Below are 16618 nucleotides of genomic sequence, written 5' to 3' on the forward strand. Positions count from 1 at the left end.
GGTGCTAGGGGGCGCTGTGGGGCAGGGAGTGGGGTGTGGGGTGCTCAGCAGGGGGCGCTCTCCCCTGGCAGGCAGGGCTGGCCCCAGGGCGGTGCTAGGGGGCGCTGTGGGGCAGGGAGCGGGTGTGGGGCACTCAGCAGGGGGCGCTCTCCCCTGACAGGCAGGGCTGGCCCCAGGGCGGAGCTAGGGGGCACTGTGGGGCAGGGAGCGGGTTGTGGGGTGCTCAGCAGGGGGCGCTCTCCCCTGACAGGCAGGGCTGGCCCCAGGGCGGAGCTAGGGGGCGCTGTGGGGCAGGGAGCGGGGCAGGGGCTCAGCAGGGGGCGCTCTCCCCTGACTGGCAGGGCTGGGCCCAGGGCGGCGCTAGGGGGCACAGTGGGGCAGGGAGCAGGATGGGGGCTCAGCAGGGGGTGCTCTCCCCGGGCAGGCAGGGCTGGCCGCAGGGCCGGGCTAGGGGGCGCTGTGGGGCAGGGAGCGGGGTGTGGGGTGCTCAGCAGGGGGTGCTCTCCCCTGGCAGGCAGGGCTGGCCGCAGGGCGGGGCTAGGGGGCGCTGTGGGGCAGGGAGCGGGGTGTGGGGTGCTCAGCAGGGGGCGCTCTCCCCTGGCAGGCAGGGCTGGCCGCAGGGCGGGGCTAGGGGGCGCTGTGGGGCAGGGAGCGGGGTGTGGGGTGCTCAGCAGGGGGCGCTCTCCCCTGGCAGGCAGGGCTGGCCGCAGGGCGGGGCTAGGGGCCGCTGTGGGGCAGGGAATGGGATGGGGGGGCTCAGCAGTGGGCGCTCTCCCCTGGCAGGCAGGGCTGGCCCCAGGGTGGGACTAGGGGGCGCTGTGGGGGAGGGAGTGGGGGAGGCACTAGGGGGCACTATGGGGCAGGGAGCGGGGCGGGGGGCTCAGCAGGGGACGCCCTCCCCTGGCAGGTGGGGCTGGCCCCAGGGTGGTGCTAGGGGGTGCTATGGGGCAGGGAGCGGGGCAGGGGCTCAGCAGGGGGCGCTCTCCCCTAACTGGCAGGGCTGGGCCGAGGGTGGCGCTAGGGGGCGCTGTGGGGCAAGGAGTGGGGTGGGGGCTCAGCGGGGGTTGCTCTCCCCTGGCAGGCAGGGCTGGCTCCAGGGTGGGACTAGGGGGCGCTGTGGGGGAGGGAGTGAGGGAGGCACTAGGGGGCACTATGGGGCAGGGAGCGGGGTGTGGGGTGCTCAGCAGGGGGCGCTCTCCCCTGGCAGGCAGGGCTGGCCCCAGGGTGGGACTAGGGGGCGCTGTGGGGCAGGGAGTGGGGGAGGCACTAGGGGGCACTATGGGGCAGGGAGCGGGGCGGGGGGCTCAGAAGGGGACGCTCTCCCCTGGCAGGTGGGGCTGGCCCCAGGGTGGCGCTAGGGGGCACAGTGGGGCAGGGAGCAGGATGGGGGCTCGGCAGGGGGTGCTCTCCCCGGGCAGCCAGTGATTACCAGCACGGTGCCAGGCGGGGTTTCACTGCAGGACGTGGGGCGGGTGACTCGGCAGCGGTCTATGGGAAAGGCATGATCTGTAATTGGTTACATGAATGATGACGACGCGGCAATTTTCCCCACTTAGTGAGCCGACCACGACAGTAGCAGGGACCCAGTCAACGCCGACGACAGCTGAGTTCACAGCAAGTGAGACAGCGCAGAGCACCGCGATTCAGCCCAGCGCAGAGACACTGAGCTCAGTCACCGCTCCGGTCCCAAACACGTCTGCGTCCCCCACAGAGAGAAGCGCACACACCAGTTCTTCAGAGACAGCTACAGGAGAAAGTCTGAGGACGGCTTCCCAGTCTCCTCTGACAGCATCGTCCAGTGAAAGTCCCCTAAGGACGACTGTCACACAGCCAGCGGTCTCTGAGACAACCGTGACAACGACTTCTCTTCCCCCTACTTTTACTGAATATACAAGCAGTGAGACTCCCATGGCAACCTCCCTTCCCGTCCTGAGCACTGAATCCATATCCAAGCCCAGCGCTTCGAGCCCGACCTCCACGGCCGAGACCCACACCATCTCCGAGTCTGTCTCCACGCCCAGCGCTTCCGGCTCGTCCTCCACGGCCGAGACCCACACCATCTCCGAGTCTGTCTCCACGCCCAGCGCTTCCGGCTCATCCTCCACGGCTGAGGCCAGCACCGTCTCTCAGTCTGTTCCCTCATCCAGCGCTTCGAGCCCGACCTCCACGGCTGAAACCCACACCGTCTCTGAGTCTGTTCCCTCATCCAGCGCTTCGAGCCCGACCTCCACGGCTGAAACCCACACCGTCTCTCAGTCTGTTCCCTCATCCAGCGCTTCGAGCCCGACCTCCACGGCTGAGACCCACACCGTCTCTGAGTCTGTTCCCTCATCCAGTGCTTCAAGCCTGACCTCCACAGCCGAGGCCAGCACTGTCTCTAAGCCTGTCTCCACACCCAGCGGTTACAGCCCAAGCGCTGCGACCGAGGCCAGCACTATGTCCGAGTCCGTCTCCACGCCCAGCCTTGCCAGCCCGACCTCCAGCGCCAAGGTCAGCACCATCACACAGCCAGCGGTCTCTGAATTCACCACCAATGAGACAACCATGAAATTGGTTCCTCCCCATCCAACTGGTACTGAATTCACAAGTACGGAGACTACCATGGCAAGCTCTTCTCTTCCAATGACAGAGACATCCACACACAATGCCATAACATCTTCAGTGCACACCACAATGGAAACAAGCAACAGTGAGACAACCTCAGCCACATCCTCTCCACCACCAACGCTGACCAGTTCCTCCACCCACAGCACCTTCTTGACTCCTGTCTCTCACACAACACTTTCCGAAACCACCACCAATGAAACGACTCTGGCAACAACCGTTTCTGCTCCAGCTTCAACAGCATTTAAAAACCATGAAACGACATTGTCAACAACACCCTCTGCGTCCGCTCCATCCGGAACATCCACTAGCGAGACAGTGGCCACGAGAGCTACTCACTCTGCAGTTGTATCAACATCTTCCAGGGAGATAACAACAAGTGTCTCTCTCTCAACACTACCTGAAACTTTCCCCAGTGAGACAACCGTGACAACAACTTCTCTTCCCCCTACTTTTACTGAATATACAAGCAGTGAGACTCCCATGGCAACCTCCCTTCCCGTCCTGAGCACTGAATCCATATCCAAGCCCAGCGCTTCCAGCCTGACCTCCACGGCTGAAACCCACACCGTCTCCGCGTCTGTTCCCTCATCCAGTGCTTCGAGCCCGACCTCCACTGCCGAAACCCACTCCGTTTCTCAGTCTGTTCCCTCATCCAGCGCTTCGAACCCGACCTCCATGGCTGAAACCCACAACGTCTCCGAGTCTCTTCCCTCGTCCAGTGCTTCGAGCCCAACCTCCACTGCCCTGACCCACACCGTCTCCGAGTCTGTTCCCTCGTCCAGTGCTTCAAGCCCGACTTCCACAGCCGAGGCCAGCACCATCTCCGAGTTTGTCTCCACGCCCAGCGCTTCCGGCTCGTCCTCCACGGCCGAGACCCACACCATCTCCGAGTCTTTTCCCTCATCCAGCGCTTCGAGCCCGACCTCCACAGCCGAAACCCACACCGTCTCTCAGTCTGTTCCCTCATCCAGCGCTTCGAGCCCGACCTCCACGGCCGAAACCCACACCGTCTCTCAGTCTGTTCCCTCATCCAGCGCTTCGAGCCCGACCTCCACGGCCGAAACCCACACCGTCTCTGAGTCTGTTCCCTCATCCAGTGCTTCGAGCCCGACCTCCACAGCCGAGGCCAGCACTGTCTCTAAGCCTGTCTCCACACCCAGCGGTTACAGCCCGAGCGCTGCGACCGAGGCCAGCACTATGTCTGAGTCCGTCTCCACGCCCAGCCCTGCCAGGCCTACCTCCAGCGCCAAGGTCAGCACCATCACACATCCAGCGGTCTCTGAATTCACCACCAATGAGACAACCATGACATTGGTTCCTCCCCATCCAACTGGTACTGAATTCACAAGTACGGACACGACCATGGCAAGCTCCCCTTCTCTTCCAATGACAGAGACATCCACACCCAATGCCATAACATCTTCAGTGCACACCACAATGGAAACAAGCAACAGTGAGACAACCTCAGCCACATCCTCCTCACCGCCAACGGTGACCAGTTCCTCCCCCCACAGCACCTTCTTGACTTCTGTCTCTCACACAACACTTTCCGAAACCACCACCAATGAAACGACTCTGGCAACAACCGTTTCTGCTCCAGCTTCAACAGCATTTACCAACCATGAAACAACATTGTCAACAACAACCTCTGCGTCCCCTCCATCCGAAACATCCACTAGCGAGACAGTGGCCACGAGAGCTACTCACTCTGCAGTTGTATCAACATCTTCCAGGGAGATAACAGCAAGTGTCTCTCTCTCAACACTACCTGAAACTTTCCCCAGTGAGACAACCGTAACAACAACTTCTCTTCCCCCTACTTTTACTGAATATACAAGCAGTGAGACTCCCATGGCAACCTCCCTTCCCGTCCTGAGCACTGAATCCATATCCAAACCCAGCGCTTCGAGCCCGACCTCCACGGCCGAGACCCACACCATCTCCGAGTCTGTCTCCACGCCTAGCGCTTCCGGCTCGTCCTCCACGGCCGAGGCCAGCACCGTCTCCAAGTCTGTTCCCTCGTCCAGAGCTTCGAGCCCGACCTCCACAGCTGAGACCCACACCGTCTCTCAGTCTGTTCCCTCATCCAGCGCTTCGAGCCCGACCTCCACGGCTGAAACCCACACCATTTCCGAGTCTGTCTCCACGCCCAGCCCTGCCAGCCCAACCTCCACCACCAAGGTCAGCACCATCACACAGCCAGCGGTCTCTGAATTCACCACCAATGAGACAACCATGAAATTGGTTCCTCCCCATCCAACTGGTACTGAATTCACAAGTACGGAGACTACCATGGCAAGCTCTTCTCTTCCAATGACAGAGACATCCACACACAATGCCATAACATCTTCAGTGCACACCACAATGGAAACAAGCAACAGTGAGACAACCTCAGCCACATCCTCTCCACCACCAACGCTGACCAACTCTTCCCCCCACAGCACCTTCTTGACTTCTGTCTCTCACACAACACTTTCCGAAACCACCACAAATGACACGACTCTGGCAACAACCGTTTCTGCTCCAGCTTCAACAGCATTTACCAAACGTGAAACAACATTGTCAACAACACCCTCTGCGTCCTCTCCATCTGAAACATCCACTAGCGAGACTGTGGCCACGAGAGCTACTCACTCTGCAGTTGTATCAACATCTTCCAGGGAAATAACAAGTGTCTCTCTCTCAACACTACCTGAAAGTTTTCCCAGTGAGACAACCGTGACAACAACTTCTCTTCCCCCTACTTTTAGTGAATATACAAGCAGTGAGACTCCCATGGCAACCTCCCTTCCCGCCCTGAGCACTGAATCCATATCCAAGCCCAGTGCTAACAGCCTGACCTCCACGGCCGAGACCCACACCGTCTCCGAGTCTGTTCCCTCGTCCAGCGCTTCAAGCCCGACCTCCACGGCCAAAACCCACACCATCTCCGAGTCTGTCTCCACGCCCAGCGCTTCCGGCTCATCCTCCTCGGCTGAGGCCAGCACCGTCTCCAAGTCTGTTCCCTCGTCCAGAGCTTCGAGCCCGACCTCCACAGCTAAGACCCACACCATCTCTGAGTCTGTTCCCTCATCCAGTGCTTCGAGCCCGACCTCCACGGCGGAAACCCACACCGTCTCTCAGTCTGTTCCCTCATCCAGCGCTTCGAGCCCGACCTCCACAGCTGAGACCCACACCATCTCTGAGTCTGTTTCCTCATCCAGCGCTTCGAGCCCGACCTCCACGGCCGAAACCCACACCGTCTCTCAGTCTGTTCCCTCATTCAGCGCTTCGAGCCCGACCTCCATGGCTGAAACCCACACCGTCTCTGAGTCTGTTCCCTCTTCCAGCGCTTCGAGCCCGACCTCCACGGCCGAAACCCACACCGTGTCTCAGTCTGTTCCCTCATCCAGCGCTTCGAGCCCGACCTCCATGGCTGAAACCCACACCGTCTCTGAGTCTGTTCCCTCATCCAGCGCTTCGAGCCCGACCTCCACGGCCGAAACCCACACCGTGTCTCAGTCTGTTCCCTCATCCAGCGCTTCGAGCCCGACCTCCACAGCTGAAACCCACACCGTCTCTGAGTCTGTTTCCTCATCCAGCGCTTCGAGCCCGACCTCCACGGCCGAAACCCACACCCTCTCTCAGTCTGTTCCCTCATTCAGCGCTTCGAGCCCGACCTCCATGGCTGAAACCCACACCGTCTCTGAGTCTGTTCCCTCTTCCAGCGCTTCGAGCCCGACCTCCACGGCGGAAACCCACACCGTCTCTCAGTCTGTTCCCTCATCCAGCGCTTCGAGCCCGACCTCCACGGCGGAAACCCACACCGTCTCTCAGTCTGTTCCCTCTTCCAGCGCTTCGAGCCCGACCTCCACGGCGGAAACCCACACCATCTCCGAGTCTGTTCCCTCATCTAGCTCTTCGAGCCCGACCTCCACAGCCGAGGCCAGCACTGTCTCTAAGCCTGTCTCCACACCCAGCGGTTACAGCCCGAGCGCTGCGACCGAGGCCAGCACTATGTCCGAGTCCGTCTCCACGCCCAGCCCTGGGAGCCCGACCTCCACCGCCAAGGTCAGCACCATTACACAGCCAGTGGTCTCTGAATTCACCACCAATGAGACAACCGTGACATTGGTTCCTCCCCATCCAACTGGGACTGAATTCACAAGTACGGAGACTACCCTAGCAAACTCCCCTTCTCTTCCAATGACAGAGACATCCACACCCAATGCCATAACATCTTCAGTGCACACCACAGTGGAAACAAGCAACAGTGAGACAACCTCAGCCACATCCTCCTCACCGCCAATGGTGACCAGCTCTTCCCCCCACAGCACCTTCTTGACTTCTATCTCTCACACAACCCTTTCCGAAACCACCAACGATGAAACGACTCTGGGAACAACAGTTTCTGCTCCAGCTTCAACAGAATTTACCAACCATGAAACAACATTGTCAACAACACCCTCTGTGTCCGCTCCATCTGAAACATCCACTAGCGAGACAGTGGCCACGAGAGCTACTCACTCTGCAGTTGTATCAACATCTTCCAGGGAGATAAGAACAAGTGTCTCTCTCTCAACACTACCTGAAACGTTCCCCAGTGAGACAACCGTAACAACAACTTCTCTTCCCCCTACTTTTAGTGAATATACAAGCAGTGAGACTCCCATGGCAACCTCCCTTCCAGTCCTGAGCACTGAATCCATATCTAAGCCCAGCGATTCCAGCCTGACCTCAACGGCCGAGACACACACCGTCTCCGAGTCTGTTCCCTCGTCCAGTGCTTCAAGCCTCACCTCCACGGCCGAGACCCACACCGTCTCCGAGTCTGTTCCCTCGTCCAGTGCTTCAAGCGTGACCTCCGCAGCCGAGGCCAGCACTGTCTCTGAGCTCATCTCCACAGCCAGCGGTTACAGCCCGAGCTCTGCGACCAAGGCCAGTACCATGTCCGAGTCCATTTTCACGCCCAGCCCTGCCAGCCCAACATCCACCGCCGAGGCCAGCACCATCACACAGCCAGCGGTCTCTGAATTCACCACCAATGAGACAACCGTGACATTGGTTCCTCCTCATCCAACTGGTACTGAATTCACAAGATCGGAGACTACCATGGCAAACTCCCCTTCTCTTCCAATGACAGAGACATCCACACCCAATGCCATAACAGCTTCAGTGCACACCACAGTGGAAACAAGCAACAGTGAGACAACCTCAGCCACATCCTCTCCACCGCCAACGGTGACCAGCTCTTCCCCCCACAGCACCTTCTTGACTCCTGTCTCTCACACAACCCTTTCCGAAACCACCAATGATGAAACGACTCTGTCAACAACAGTTTCTGCTCCAGCTTCAACAGAATTTACCAACTATGAAACAACATTGTCAACAACACCCTCTGCATCTGCTCCATCTGAAACATCCCCTAGCAAGACAGTGGCCACGAGAGCTACTTACTCTGCAGTTGTATCAACATCTTCCAGGGAGATAACAACACGTGTGTCTCTCTCAACACTACCTGAAACGTTCCCCAGTGAGACAACCGTAACAACAACTTCTCTTCCCCCTACTTTTAGTGAATATACAAGCAGTGAGACTCCCATGGCAACCTCCCTTCCGGTCCTGAGCACTGAATCCATATCCAAGCCCAGCGCTACCAGCCTGACCTCCACGGCCGAGACCCACACCGTCTCTGAGTCTGTTCCCTCGTCCAGTGCTTCAAGCCTGACCTCCGGAGCCGAGGCCAGCACTGTCTCTGAGCCAGTCTCCACACCCAGCGGTTACAGCCCAAGCTCTGCGACCGAGGCCAGCACCATGTCCGAGTCCATCTCCACGCCCAGCCCTGCCAGCCCAACATCCACCGCCGAGGCCAGCACCATCACACAGCCAGCGGTCTCTGAATTCACCAGCAATGAGACAACCGTGACATTGGTTCCTCCCCATCCAACTGGTAGTGAATTCACAAGTACGGAGACTACGCTAGCAAACTCCCCTTCTCTTCCAATGACAGAGACATCCACACCCAATGCCATAACATCTTCAGTGCACACCACAGTGGAAACAAGCATCAGTGAGACAACCTCAGCCACATCCTCCTCACCGCCAACGGTGACCAGCTCTTCCCCCCACAGCACCTTCTTGACTTCTGTCTCTCACACAACCCTTTCTGAAACCACCAACGATGAAACGACTCTGTCAACAACAGTTTCTGCTCCAGCTTCAACAGAATTTACCAACCGTGAAACAACATTGTCAACGACAACCTCTGCGTCCGCTCCATCTATAACATCCACTAGCGAGACAGTGTCCACGAGAGCTACTCACTCTGCAGTTGTATCAACATCTTCCAGGGAGATAACAACAAGAGTCTCTCTCTCAACACTACCTGAAACTTTCCCCAGTGAGACAACCGTGACAACAACTTCTCTTCCCCCTACTTTTAGTGAATATACAAGCAGTGAGACTCCCATGGCAACCTCTTTTCCGGTCCTGAGCACACCCGAAATTTCCACAAGGGAGAAAAGTCTTACGACTGCTTCCCCGTCTCCTCTGACAGCATCTTCCAGTGAAAGTCCCATACGGACGACTGTCACACAGCCAGTGGTCTCTGAATTCACCACCAATGAGACAACCGTGACATTGGTTCCTCCTCATCCAACTGGGACTGAATTCACAAGTACGGAGACTACCATGGCAAACTCCCCTTCTCTTCCAATGACAGAGACATCCACACCCAATGCGATAACATCATCAGTGCACACCACAATGGAAACAAGCAACAGTGAGACAACCTCAGCCACATCCTCTCCACCGCCAATGGTGACCAGCTCTTCCCCCCACAGCACCTTCTTGACTCCTGTCTCTCACACAACCGTTTCCGAAACCACCAACGATGAAACGACTCTGTCAACAACAGTTTCTGCTCCAGCTTCAACAGAATTTACCAACCGTGAAACAACATTTTCAACAACGCCCTCTGCGTCCGCTCCATCTGAAACATCCACTAGCGAGACAGCCTCAACAACAGCTACTCGCTCTCCAGTTGTAACAACATCTTCTACTGAGAGTACTAGAACAACAAACGTGTCACACACAACACTTCCTGAATTCATTACCAGTGCCAGACCCCTGACGACAACTCCTCCACATCTGACTTTTACAGAATTCACAGGCAGTGAGACTACCATGGCAACTAGTGTTCCTGTACAAACTGCAGCAAAATCTACCCATGCTGAGACCACAATATCAACAACTCTCTCTGTACCTGTTACACGTGAAATCTCCACACTTGAGACAAACTCTACAACGGCCACCTCCCAACAAGCTCTGAGCACCCCTTTCACTCAGAGCCCTTCAGCGACATCTCTCGCCCACTCAACTGTGTTAGAGTCCACCAGAAAGGAGACAACTTTGGCAAGAAGCACTGGAAAGACAACTGAGCGCTATTCAACCATGTCTGAAGTCCCCACTAATGAGACAACACTCACAACAAGGCTTTCCCAGCCAACAGCTACTGAATTCACAAGGTCTTCCACGCTCTCTGTGACAGCTACAGCAGAAAGCCCCACCAGTGAGACAAACTTGACAACAGTCACATCCCAGCCAACTGTAGTGACATCTTCCACGGAGAGTACCACAATGACATCTGTATCCCATACAACCGTGCCTGAATTCCCCGCCAGTGAGAGAACCAAGGCAACTAGTCCTTCCACTATTACGACTGAATTCCCAAATAATGGGACCACCGTAGCCTCAACTCCATATGTCCCAAGTACAGAACTCACTCACAACCAAACGACAGTGGCAACAACTCTTTCTGCGTCTGCTACAAGCGAAATCTCCACCAGTGCGACAAGCTTGACAACAGCCTCCTCTCAGCCCATTGTGTCAACATCTTCCATCGAGAGTAGCACAATGACGTCTGTGTCCCATACAACCTTACCTGAATACACCAGCAATAAGACAACCGTGACGTTGGCCCCTCTCCATCCAACTCGTACTGAATTCACGAATACGGAAAGTAGAGGAGTAACAACTCTTTCTGTCCCTAACACAGGGGAATTCAGCAGCCGACAGACAACTTTCACAACAGTCTCTCCTCAGCCGACTGTGACCACATCTTCCACCAAGGCTACCGTAAAGACAAAAGCGACAACCATATCTTCATCCACCGCCAACGAGACCACCCTGGTGCCAACATTTTCCTACTCAAGTCCTCCGGCATCCACCCACAATGAGACACTGCCAGTGACAACCCGTTTTGTTCCAAGTCCAACCAAATCCACCACCCATGAGAAAACGTTGACGACGACTGTTTCTTTGCCTACCGCCGCAAGGTCCACCTCCGGCGTCTCTAGCACAGTGATGACTTCAGAGCCAGCCACAAGTCGAGTGTCTTCTACACGGTCTATGGTTCCTCCTCTTCCCGTCTCGACAGGCTCTTCGGCTCCCACGAGGAAACCCAGCACCGTGACCAGCCATTTCACCCAGACTCAGTCTAGCAGCACACGTACTTCCATGACTGTGCCAACCAAAATCCCAGTGACCAGCAGCCACCCCGCAAACACCACTGGTACCACAACCACTGCGGGTGAGTTGTGGGTTTCTATGTGGGTTCAATGAGTAAGATAGGGGGCAGCAGACTGGGATTCCTAGACTCTCTTCCTGGCTCAGCCACTGACCAGCACCACGGGGCCCCTGATCTCAATCGGGGCAGGTTTAGTGCCCAGCACGATGGGGTCCTCATTACGGTTTGGGGCATGCAGGGGCTACAGTCACACACCAAAATAACATCATCCTCGTCAGTGGCTAACTGGGATATGAAGTAAATTCCTGGCTAGAAACCATTACCATTTCCCACGCTCACCTCAGAGGTGGCCGCATCTCAGCGCCGGGCGAGGGGTCCCTGGGTAACCGGCTGCCCCGCCCCAGAGGTGGCTGCATCTCAGCGCCGGGCGAGGGTTCCCTGGGTAACCGGCCGCCCCGCCCCAGAGGTGGCTGCATCTCAGCGCCGGGCGAGGGGTCCCTATATAACCAGCCATGCTGCCCCAGAGGTGGCTGCATCTCAGCGCCGGGAAAGGGTTCCCTGCGTAACCAGCTGCCACGCTCCAGAGGTAGCCGCATCTCAGCACCGGAGGAGGGGTCCCTTTCAGGTTTATATCCTCATTCAGTCCCATTTCTCTCCTTGCTCCCCTGAAGTTCCCGCCACCACGCTGGAGCCCCTGAGGTGCCAGAACGGAGGGACACCCCTTGCGAACAAGTGTCTCTGCCTGCCCGGCTTTACAGGGGAGCAGTGCGAAACGGTGATGAACGACGTCAACGTCGGTGAGTGGCTCCGGCCTCCCCCATCGCTCTGGGGGTCCCCGTCGGACCCCGAGCCTTAGCAGCTTGCTCCCAAGAGTTTGGTTCACGAGCCCCTTTCCCGGGCTCACGGTCCCGCTGGCCGCATCGGCGACCCTGGTGGTTTTACCGGGGTTTGTGTCCCTGCGCTGCGGCCCGTGACTGACACTCGTCTCTTTTCCAACGGCATCGCACAAGCCGACAACGTGACACGGGTGAAAACAAGGCTAATATCGACCCCGGGTGTGTGACGGGGGGAGGGGGTCGTCCTGCTCTGTTGGCACCGGTGAACCCCCAGCTGGGGGGGCTGTGGCCAGCTCTGGGCACCTTAGGGGATCTGGGGGGAAAACTGGGGAGCAGCCGGGGGACGATCCAAGGGTGATAGGTGACCCGAAGGCAGGTCAAAGAGCCAGGGGCTTAATCCGGAGCAGGGCCGAGCTCGGCTGGGTTTTAGGATACGCTTCCTGGCTCTCCGGGGAGCTCGGCTCCGGAACAGGTGACACGAGGGGGGGGGGTCCCGTCACTGGGGGGGTTTCAGAGCAGGTTGGACAAACACAGGTGACACGGGGGGGTCCCGTCACTGGGGGGGTTTCAGAGCAGGTTGGACAAACACAGGTGACACGGGGGGGTCCCGTCACTGGGGGTTACTGGTCCTGGGCTCAGCGCGGGGGGCTGGACTCATGGTCCCTTCCGGCCCGGCAGTTCCCGGATTCTCCCATGACGTCCGACTCGGAATAGGAGCCAAACTCTGAATTACCCCTGTCCCGATCTCGTGGTGTCTTAACCCAGCCTGGCGAGCCCCCCCTCCCGTCCCCGGCTCGGGGCTGCCAACGCGGCACGTTGTTTCCCGCTTGCAGATGTGGTGTCGGCGGAGATCAATGTCACCGTGGTGGTGACGAACGCGAACTTCTCCCCAAGCCTGGAGGATCCGACGTCCGAGGCGTTCAAAGCGTTTGTGGAAACCTTCATCATCCTGGTGAGGGAGACGGGGCTCAGCAGCTGCCGGGGGGTTGGGGGGTGCATGCGCGGAGCTGTGGGTGAAGGGGGAACTGCTGTAGTGGGGGGCAGAGATGGGGTGCGGCGCGCCGCGGAGGGGGGAGATGGCAGGGTCGGTGGAGGCAGTGCCTCGTATGGGGCCGCTGCGTCCCCTGGTGCAATGCATTAGGGGAGGGTCAGGGCTTTGGCACGTGGGGGGCGGCTCAGCTGCACATGGTCCCCGGGGTTGGGTTGAGCCATGGGAGGAGCATCCCACTGGGTTGGGGGAGCAGAGTCTCTGCTGGGTGGGGGGCAGCTGCTGCAGTGGGGCAGGGCCGTGCAGAGCGCAGGGAAGGGGGCCGGGGCTCCGTGGAGCTGGGGGGGGAGCACTTACACCCGCCGTGCTGAGCCCCCGCTCTTGCAGATGGACCCGATCTACAAGCAGACGGTGCCCGGGTTCCTGCGCATCGAGGTGATCCGGCTGAGGTGAGGCGCGGGGACGCGGAGGGGAAGGGTTGCCAACTTTCTAGTGGCACAAAATCAAACAGCCCCGCCCCTTCCCTGAGGCCCCACCCCTGCTCGCTCTATCCCCCCACCCTCACTCACTCACTCCCTCCCTTTCAATGGGCTGGGGCAGGGGGTTGGGGGGCAGGGGTGGGGGGCGAGGACTCCAGCTGGGGGTTTGGACTCTGCGGTGGGGCCGGGGAGGAGGGGCTTGGGGTGCAGGAGGGAGGCTGGGGCCGAGGGATTCGGAGTGTGGGAGGGGGTGCGGGTTCTCGCTGGGGGGGCGAGCTCTGGGGTGGGGCCGGGGATGAGGGGTTTGGGGTGCAGGAGGGAGGCTGGGGCCGAGGGATTCGGAGTGTGGGAGGGGGTGCGTGTTCTCGCTGGGGGGGGTGAGCTGTGAGGTGTGGCCGGGGATGAGGGGTTTGGGGTGCAGGAGGGAGGCTGGGGCCGAGGGATTCGGAGTGTGGGAGGGGGGGCGGGTTCTCGCTGGGGGGGGCGAGCTCTGGGGTGGGGCCGGGGATGAGGGGCTTGGGGTGCTGGGGGGGTTGGAGCAGAAGGTTGGGGTGCTGGGGGGTGCGGGTTCCTGGAGGGAGTTTGGGGAGGGGAGGGCTCTGGGTTGGGGTGCAGGAGGGGTCCAGGGTGCGGGGTCCCTGCAGCGCTTACCACGGCTTGCAGGAAGCTGCCACCAGGTCCCTGCAGCCCCTAGGCACACGGGCGGCCAGTGAGGTGCCCCACGCAGCCCCTCCCCGAGGGCCGGCTCCGCAGCTCCCATTGGCCGGGAACCCTGACCAATGGGAGCTGTGGGGGCGACGCCTGCAGGTGCGAGGGCACCGTGTGGAGCCTCACTGTCCGCCCACGTGCCATGGGCCTGCAGGGGCCTGGCGGCCGCTTCCGGGAGCTGCGCGGTGCCTCAGCCCAGGGCACCACCGACCGGACTTGTAACGGTCTGTGCCGGTGCCGACCGGGGCGGCCAGGGTCCCCTTTCGCCCGGGGCTGGGCGTCACACGGTGGCCCCCTGACGGCTCTTCTCTCCCTCTCGGCCTGCAGCAAGGGCAGCGTGGTGGTGGATCACCGCGTGGTCCTGGAGGTGCCCTACGCCACCTACGCCAGCGCCTACACCGAGGCCGTGGCCAACGTCACCGCGCGGCTCAACGCCACCAATTGCACCGGCGCCTCGGCCGCCTCCTCTCGGGGTCTGTACCGCGCCTCCCCTGGCCAGCCGGCCCCCCCTTTCGCGGGCCCAGCAGCTCCCTGGGTCGCCGCGAGGTGCCAGCCGCCCCGCAGAGCCGGCGTCTCATCCCGTCCCCGCAGAGCCTGGCATGTGCCCCTGCCGCGTTTCCTGCCTCTTCTTGGGCTCCCAGGGGGCTCCAGCCAGACGAGGGGCGTCTCCAGAGCCCCCCCTTGCTACGCTGCATCTGTCACGCAGACCGGCTGGCCCCTTCTCCCCGCTCGGCCTCCAGCTGAGCCTGCCCCCCTCTCCGCAGGCACGGGCCCCCCAGGACCAGCGCTAGTGGCACCCCCATAGCTCCCACCCGCCTGCTCCCGGAGCTCCAGCCCCATGGCTGCTGGGCCAGCCTTGGGGTCCTCACCGCCCCGCCGGGCGGAAAGTATCCGGGGTCCGTGCCAAGGGGCACGACTCACCGTCGGGATCTTCTCTTTCAGCTCAGTTACAGGAATTGTGCTTCAGAGCCAACGCGACTCACGTCAACACCGTCCCCCTGAGGACAGCAGGTGAGAAGCAGCCTCAGAGAGCCGGGGGCGGCCGGGTTGGGTCTGTTAGTAAAACCTCCCGCCTCGGCTGTGACATGGGTGGAGACTCTGCCGCGGCCCCTGGGAAATTCACCGCCCGCTTCGTTACCGGCCCGGCTGGACTTCCGGCCCGTCGCGGGTCAGCCCGCACGCTCCAAGCGACGGCGCCGCCGCCACCGGGACTAGAAAGTTGGTTCCCCCGGTTAACCGGCCCTGTTTCCAGGCTCCCATTGTCTCACTCTGGCGTCCGGCCCTTGCGCCGCGGGCGAAGCCTAGGGAGTCACGAACAGCGCAGAGCGCAGACGAATGCGGGTGTCCGATGCCCCCTGGTTTGCGTGTTAACGCTGACACAGGCAGCAAATTCCAAAGCGACGATAGCTGGGGGGGCGGGGAAATGCCAGATTAGCCGGTGGAACTCACTGCCACAAGGTCTGCCTGAGGCCAAGTAGCGAAATCCCACCCCGAACAACATGCCACGTAACTGGGGGGAACGGAACTACGCTGCACTGGGAGGTCGTGGGTGGGTCCCGCTGCCTCCAGCGGCCTGGGAAGGGCCTGTATCCCCTCCTGCCGGTTCCTGGGGGCGGCCGGCGGGGCCCAGAGACAGAACCAGAGCCCCGGCGTGTTTTCCTGCCGCCTTCGCGGGGGAGGGTGGTTCTGGGGCTGGCCCAGCCGGGGCCGGGGGATGCCCGTGCTGACCTGCTCCGGCCCTGTCTCCCCAGGCATATGCCTGAACAACTCGACCATCAGCTCGTCCTTCCAGAAATACTTCCTGCCCGTCAACGTCTCGGGGCGCCTGATGTGCGTCTCCAACTGCAGCGTCCACCACCCCGAGCCCTACGGCTGCAATGGCCGGGGGTACTGCTACATCCAGCCCGGGGGACCCACCTGCTAGTGAGTCTCACCGCCTGGGGGGAGGGGGGGGAGCCCGGCAGTGGGACGGGGCCCGGCTGCAGCACCTGGATGCCAAGAACCCGCGGCTGGTGCAAACACCACCCTCTGGAGTGGCCAAAAAACGCGGGGGGGGGGGGGGTTACTGGGGCACAGGCCTGGTCACTCCCCTCTTCAGTATTTGCTCCTGGGGAGTCTTGGGCAGATTCAGGTCAGGCCTGAGACTCGCCACTGGGGCTGGGACCAACCCTTGCTGACGGGGCCGGGGGTCCCTTTCCCCCACTTCCGACATCAGAACTCCCCTATCCCTGCGCTAACCCCTAGGCCCCTCCCCTTTCCAGAGCCAGGGAGAGAACCCAGGCGTCCTGGCTCCCAGCCCCACCCCCCCAACCACCAACCCCCACTCCCCTCCCAGAGCCGGGGAGAGAACCCAGGAGTCCTGGCTCCCAGCCCCACCCCCCACACTCTAACCACCAACCCCCACTCGCCTCCCAGAGCCGGGGAGAGAACCCAGGCGTCCTGGCTCCCAGCCCGCCCTGCTCTAACCACCAGCCCCCACTCCCCTCCCAGAGCC

The 16618-nt window shown here is 60.6% G+C and overlaps 1 protein-coding gene across 1 annotated transcript in view; it reads left to right on the plus strand.

Annotated features, from left to right (window-relative positions):
• Nucleotides 1-7617: 7617 nt before the first annotated feature.
• Nucleotides 7618-16618, plus strand: part of LOC123357540 (mucin-3A-like) — a 40295-nt gene continuing 31294 nt past the window's right edge. Inside the window, 9 exon segments of the mRNA XM_045000708.1 lie at nucleotides 7618-8986; nucleotides 9143-9262; nucleotides 10136-11176; nucleotides 11785-11910; nucleotides 12783-12901; nucleotides 13325-13386; nucleotides 14452-14597; nucleotides 15067-15135; nucleotides 15876-16047. Of these exon segments, the coding sequence (XP_044856643.1) occupies nucleotides 7699-8986; nucleotides 9143-9262; nucleotides 10136-11176; nucleotides 11785-11910; nucleotides 12783-12901; nucleotides 13325-13386; nucleotides 14452-14597; nucleotides 15067-15135; nucleotides 15876-16047 (3143 nt within the window). The 5' untranslated portion in view covers nucleotides 7618-7698.

This window comes from Mauremys mutica, unplaced genomic scaffold (genome assembly GCF_020497125.1).
Source record: "Mauremys mutica isolate MM-2020 ecotype Southern unplaced genomic scaffold, ASM2049712v1 000752F_np12_obj, whole genome shotgun sequence".
NCBI lineage: Eukaryota > Metazoa > Chordata > Testudines > Geoemydidae > Mauremys > Mauremys mutica.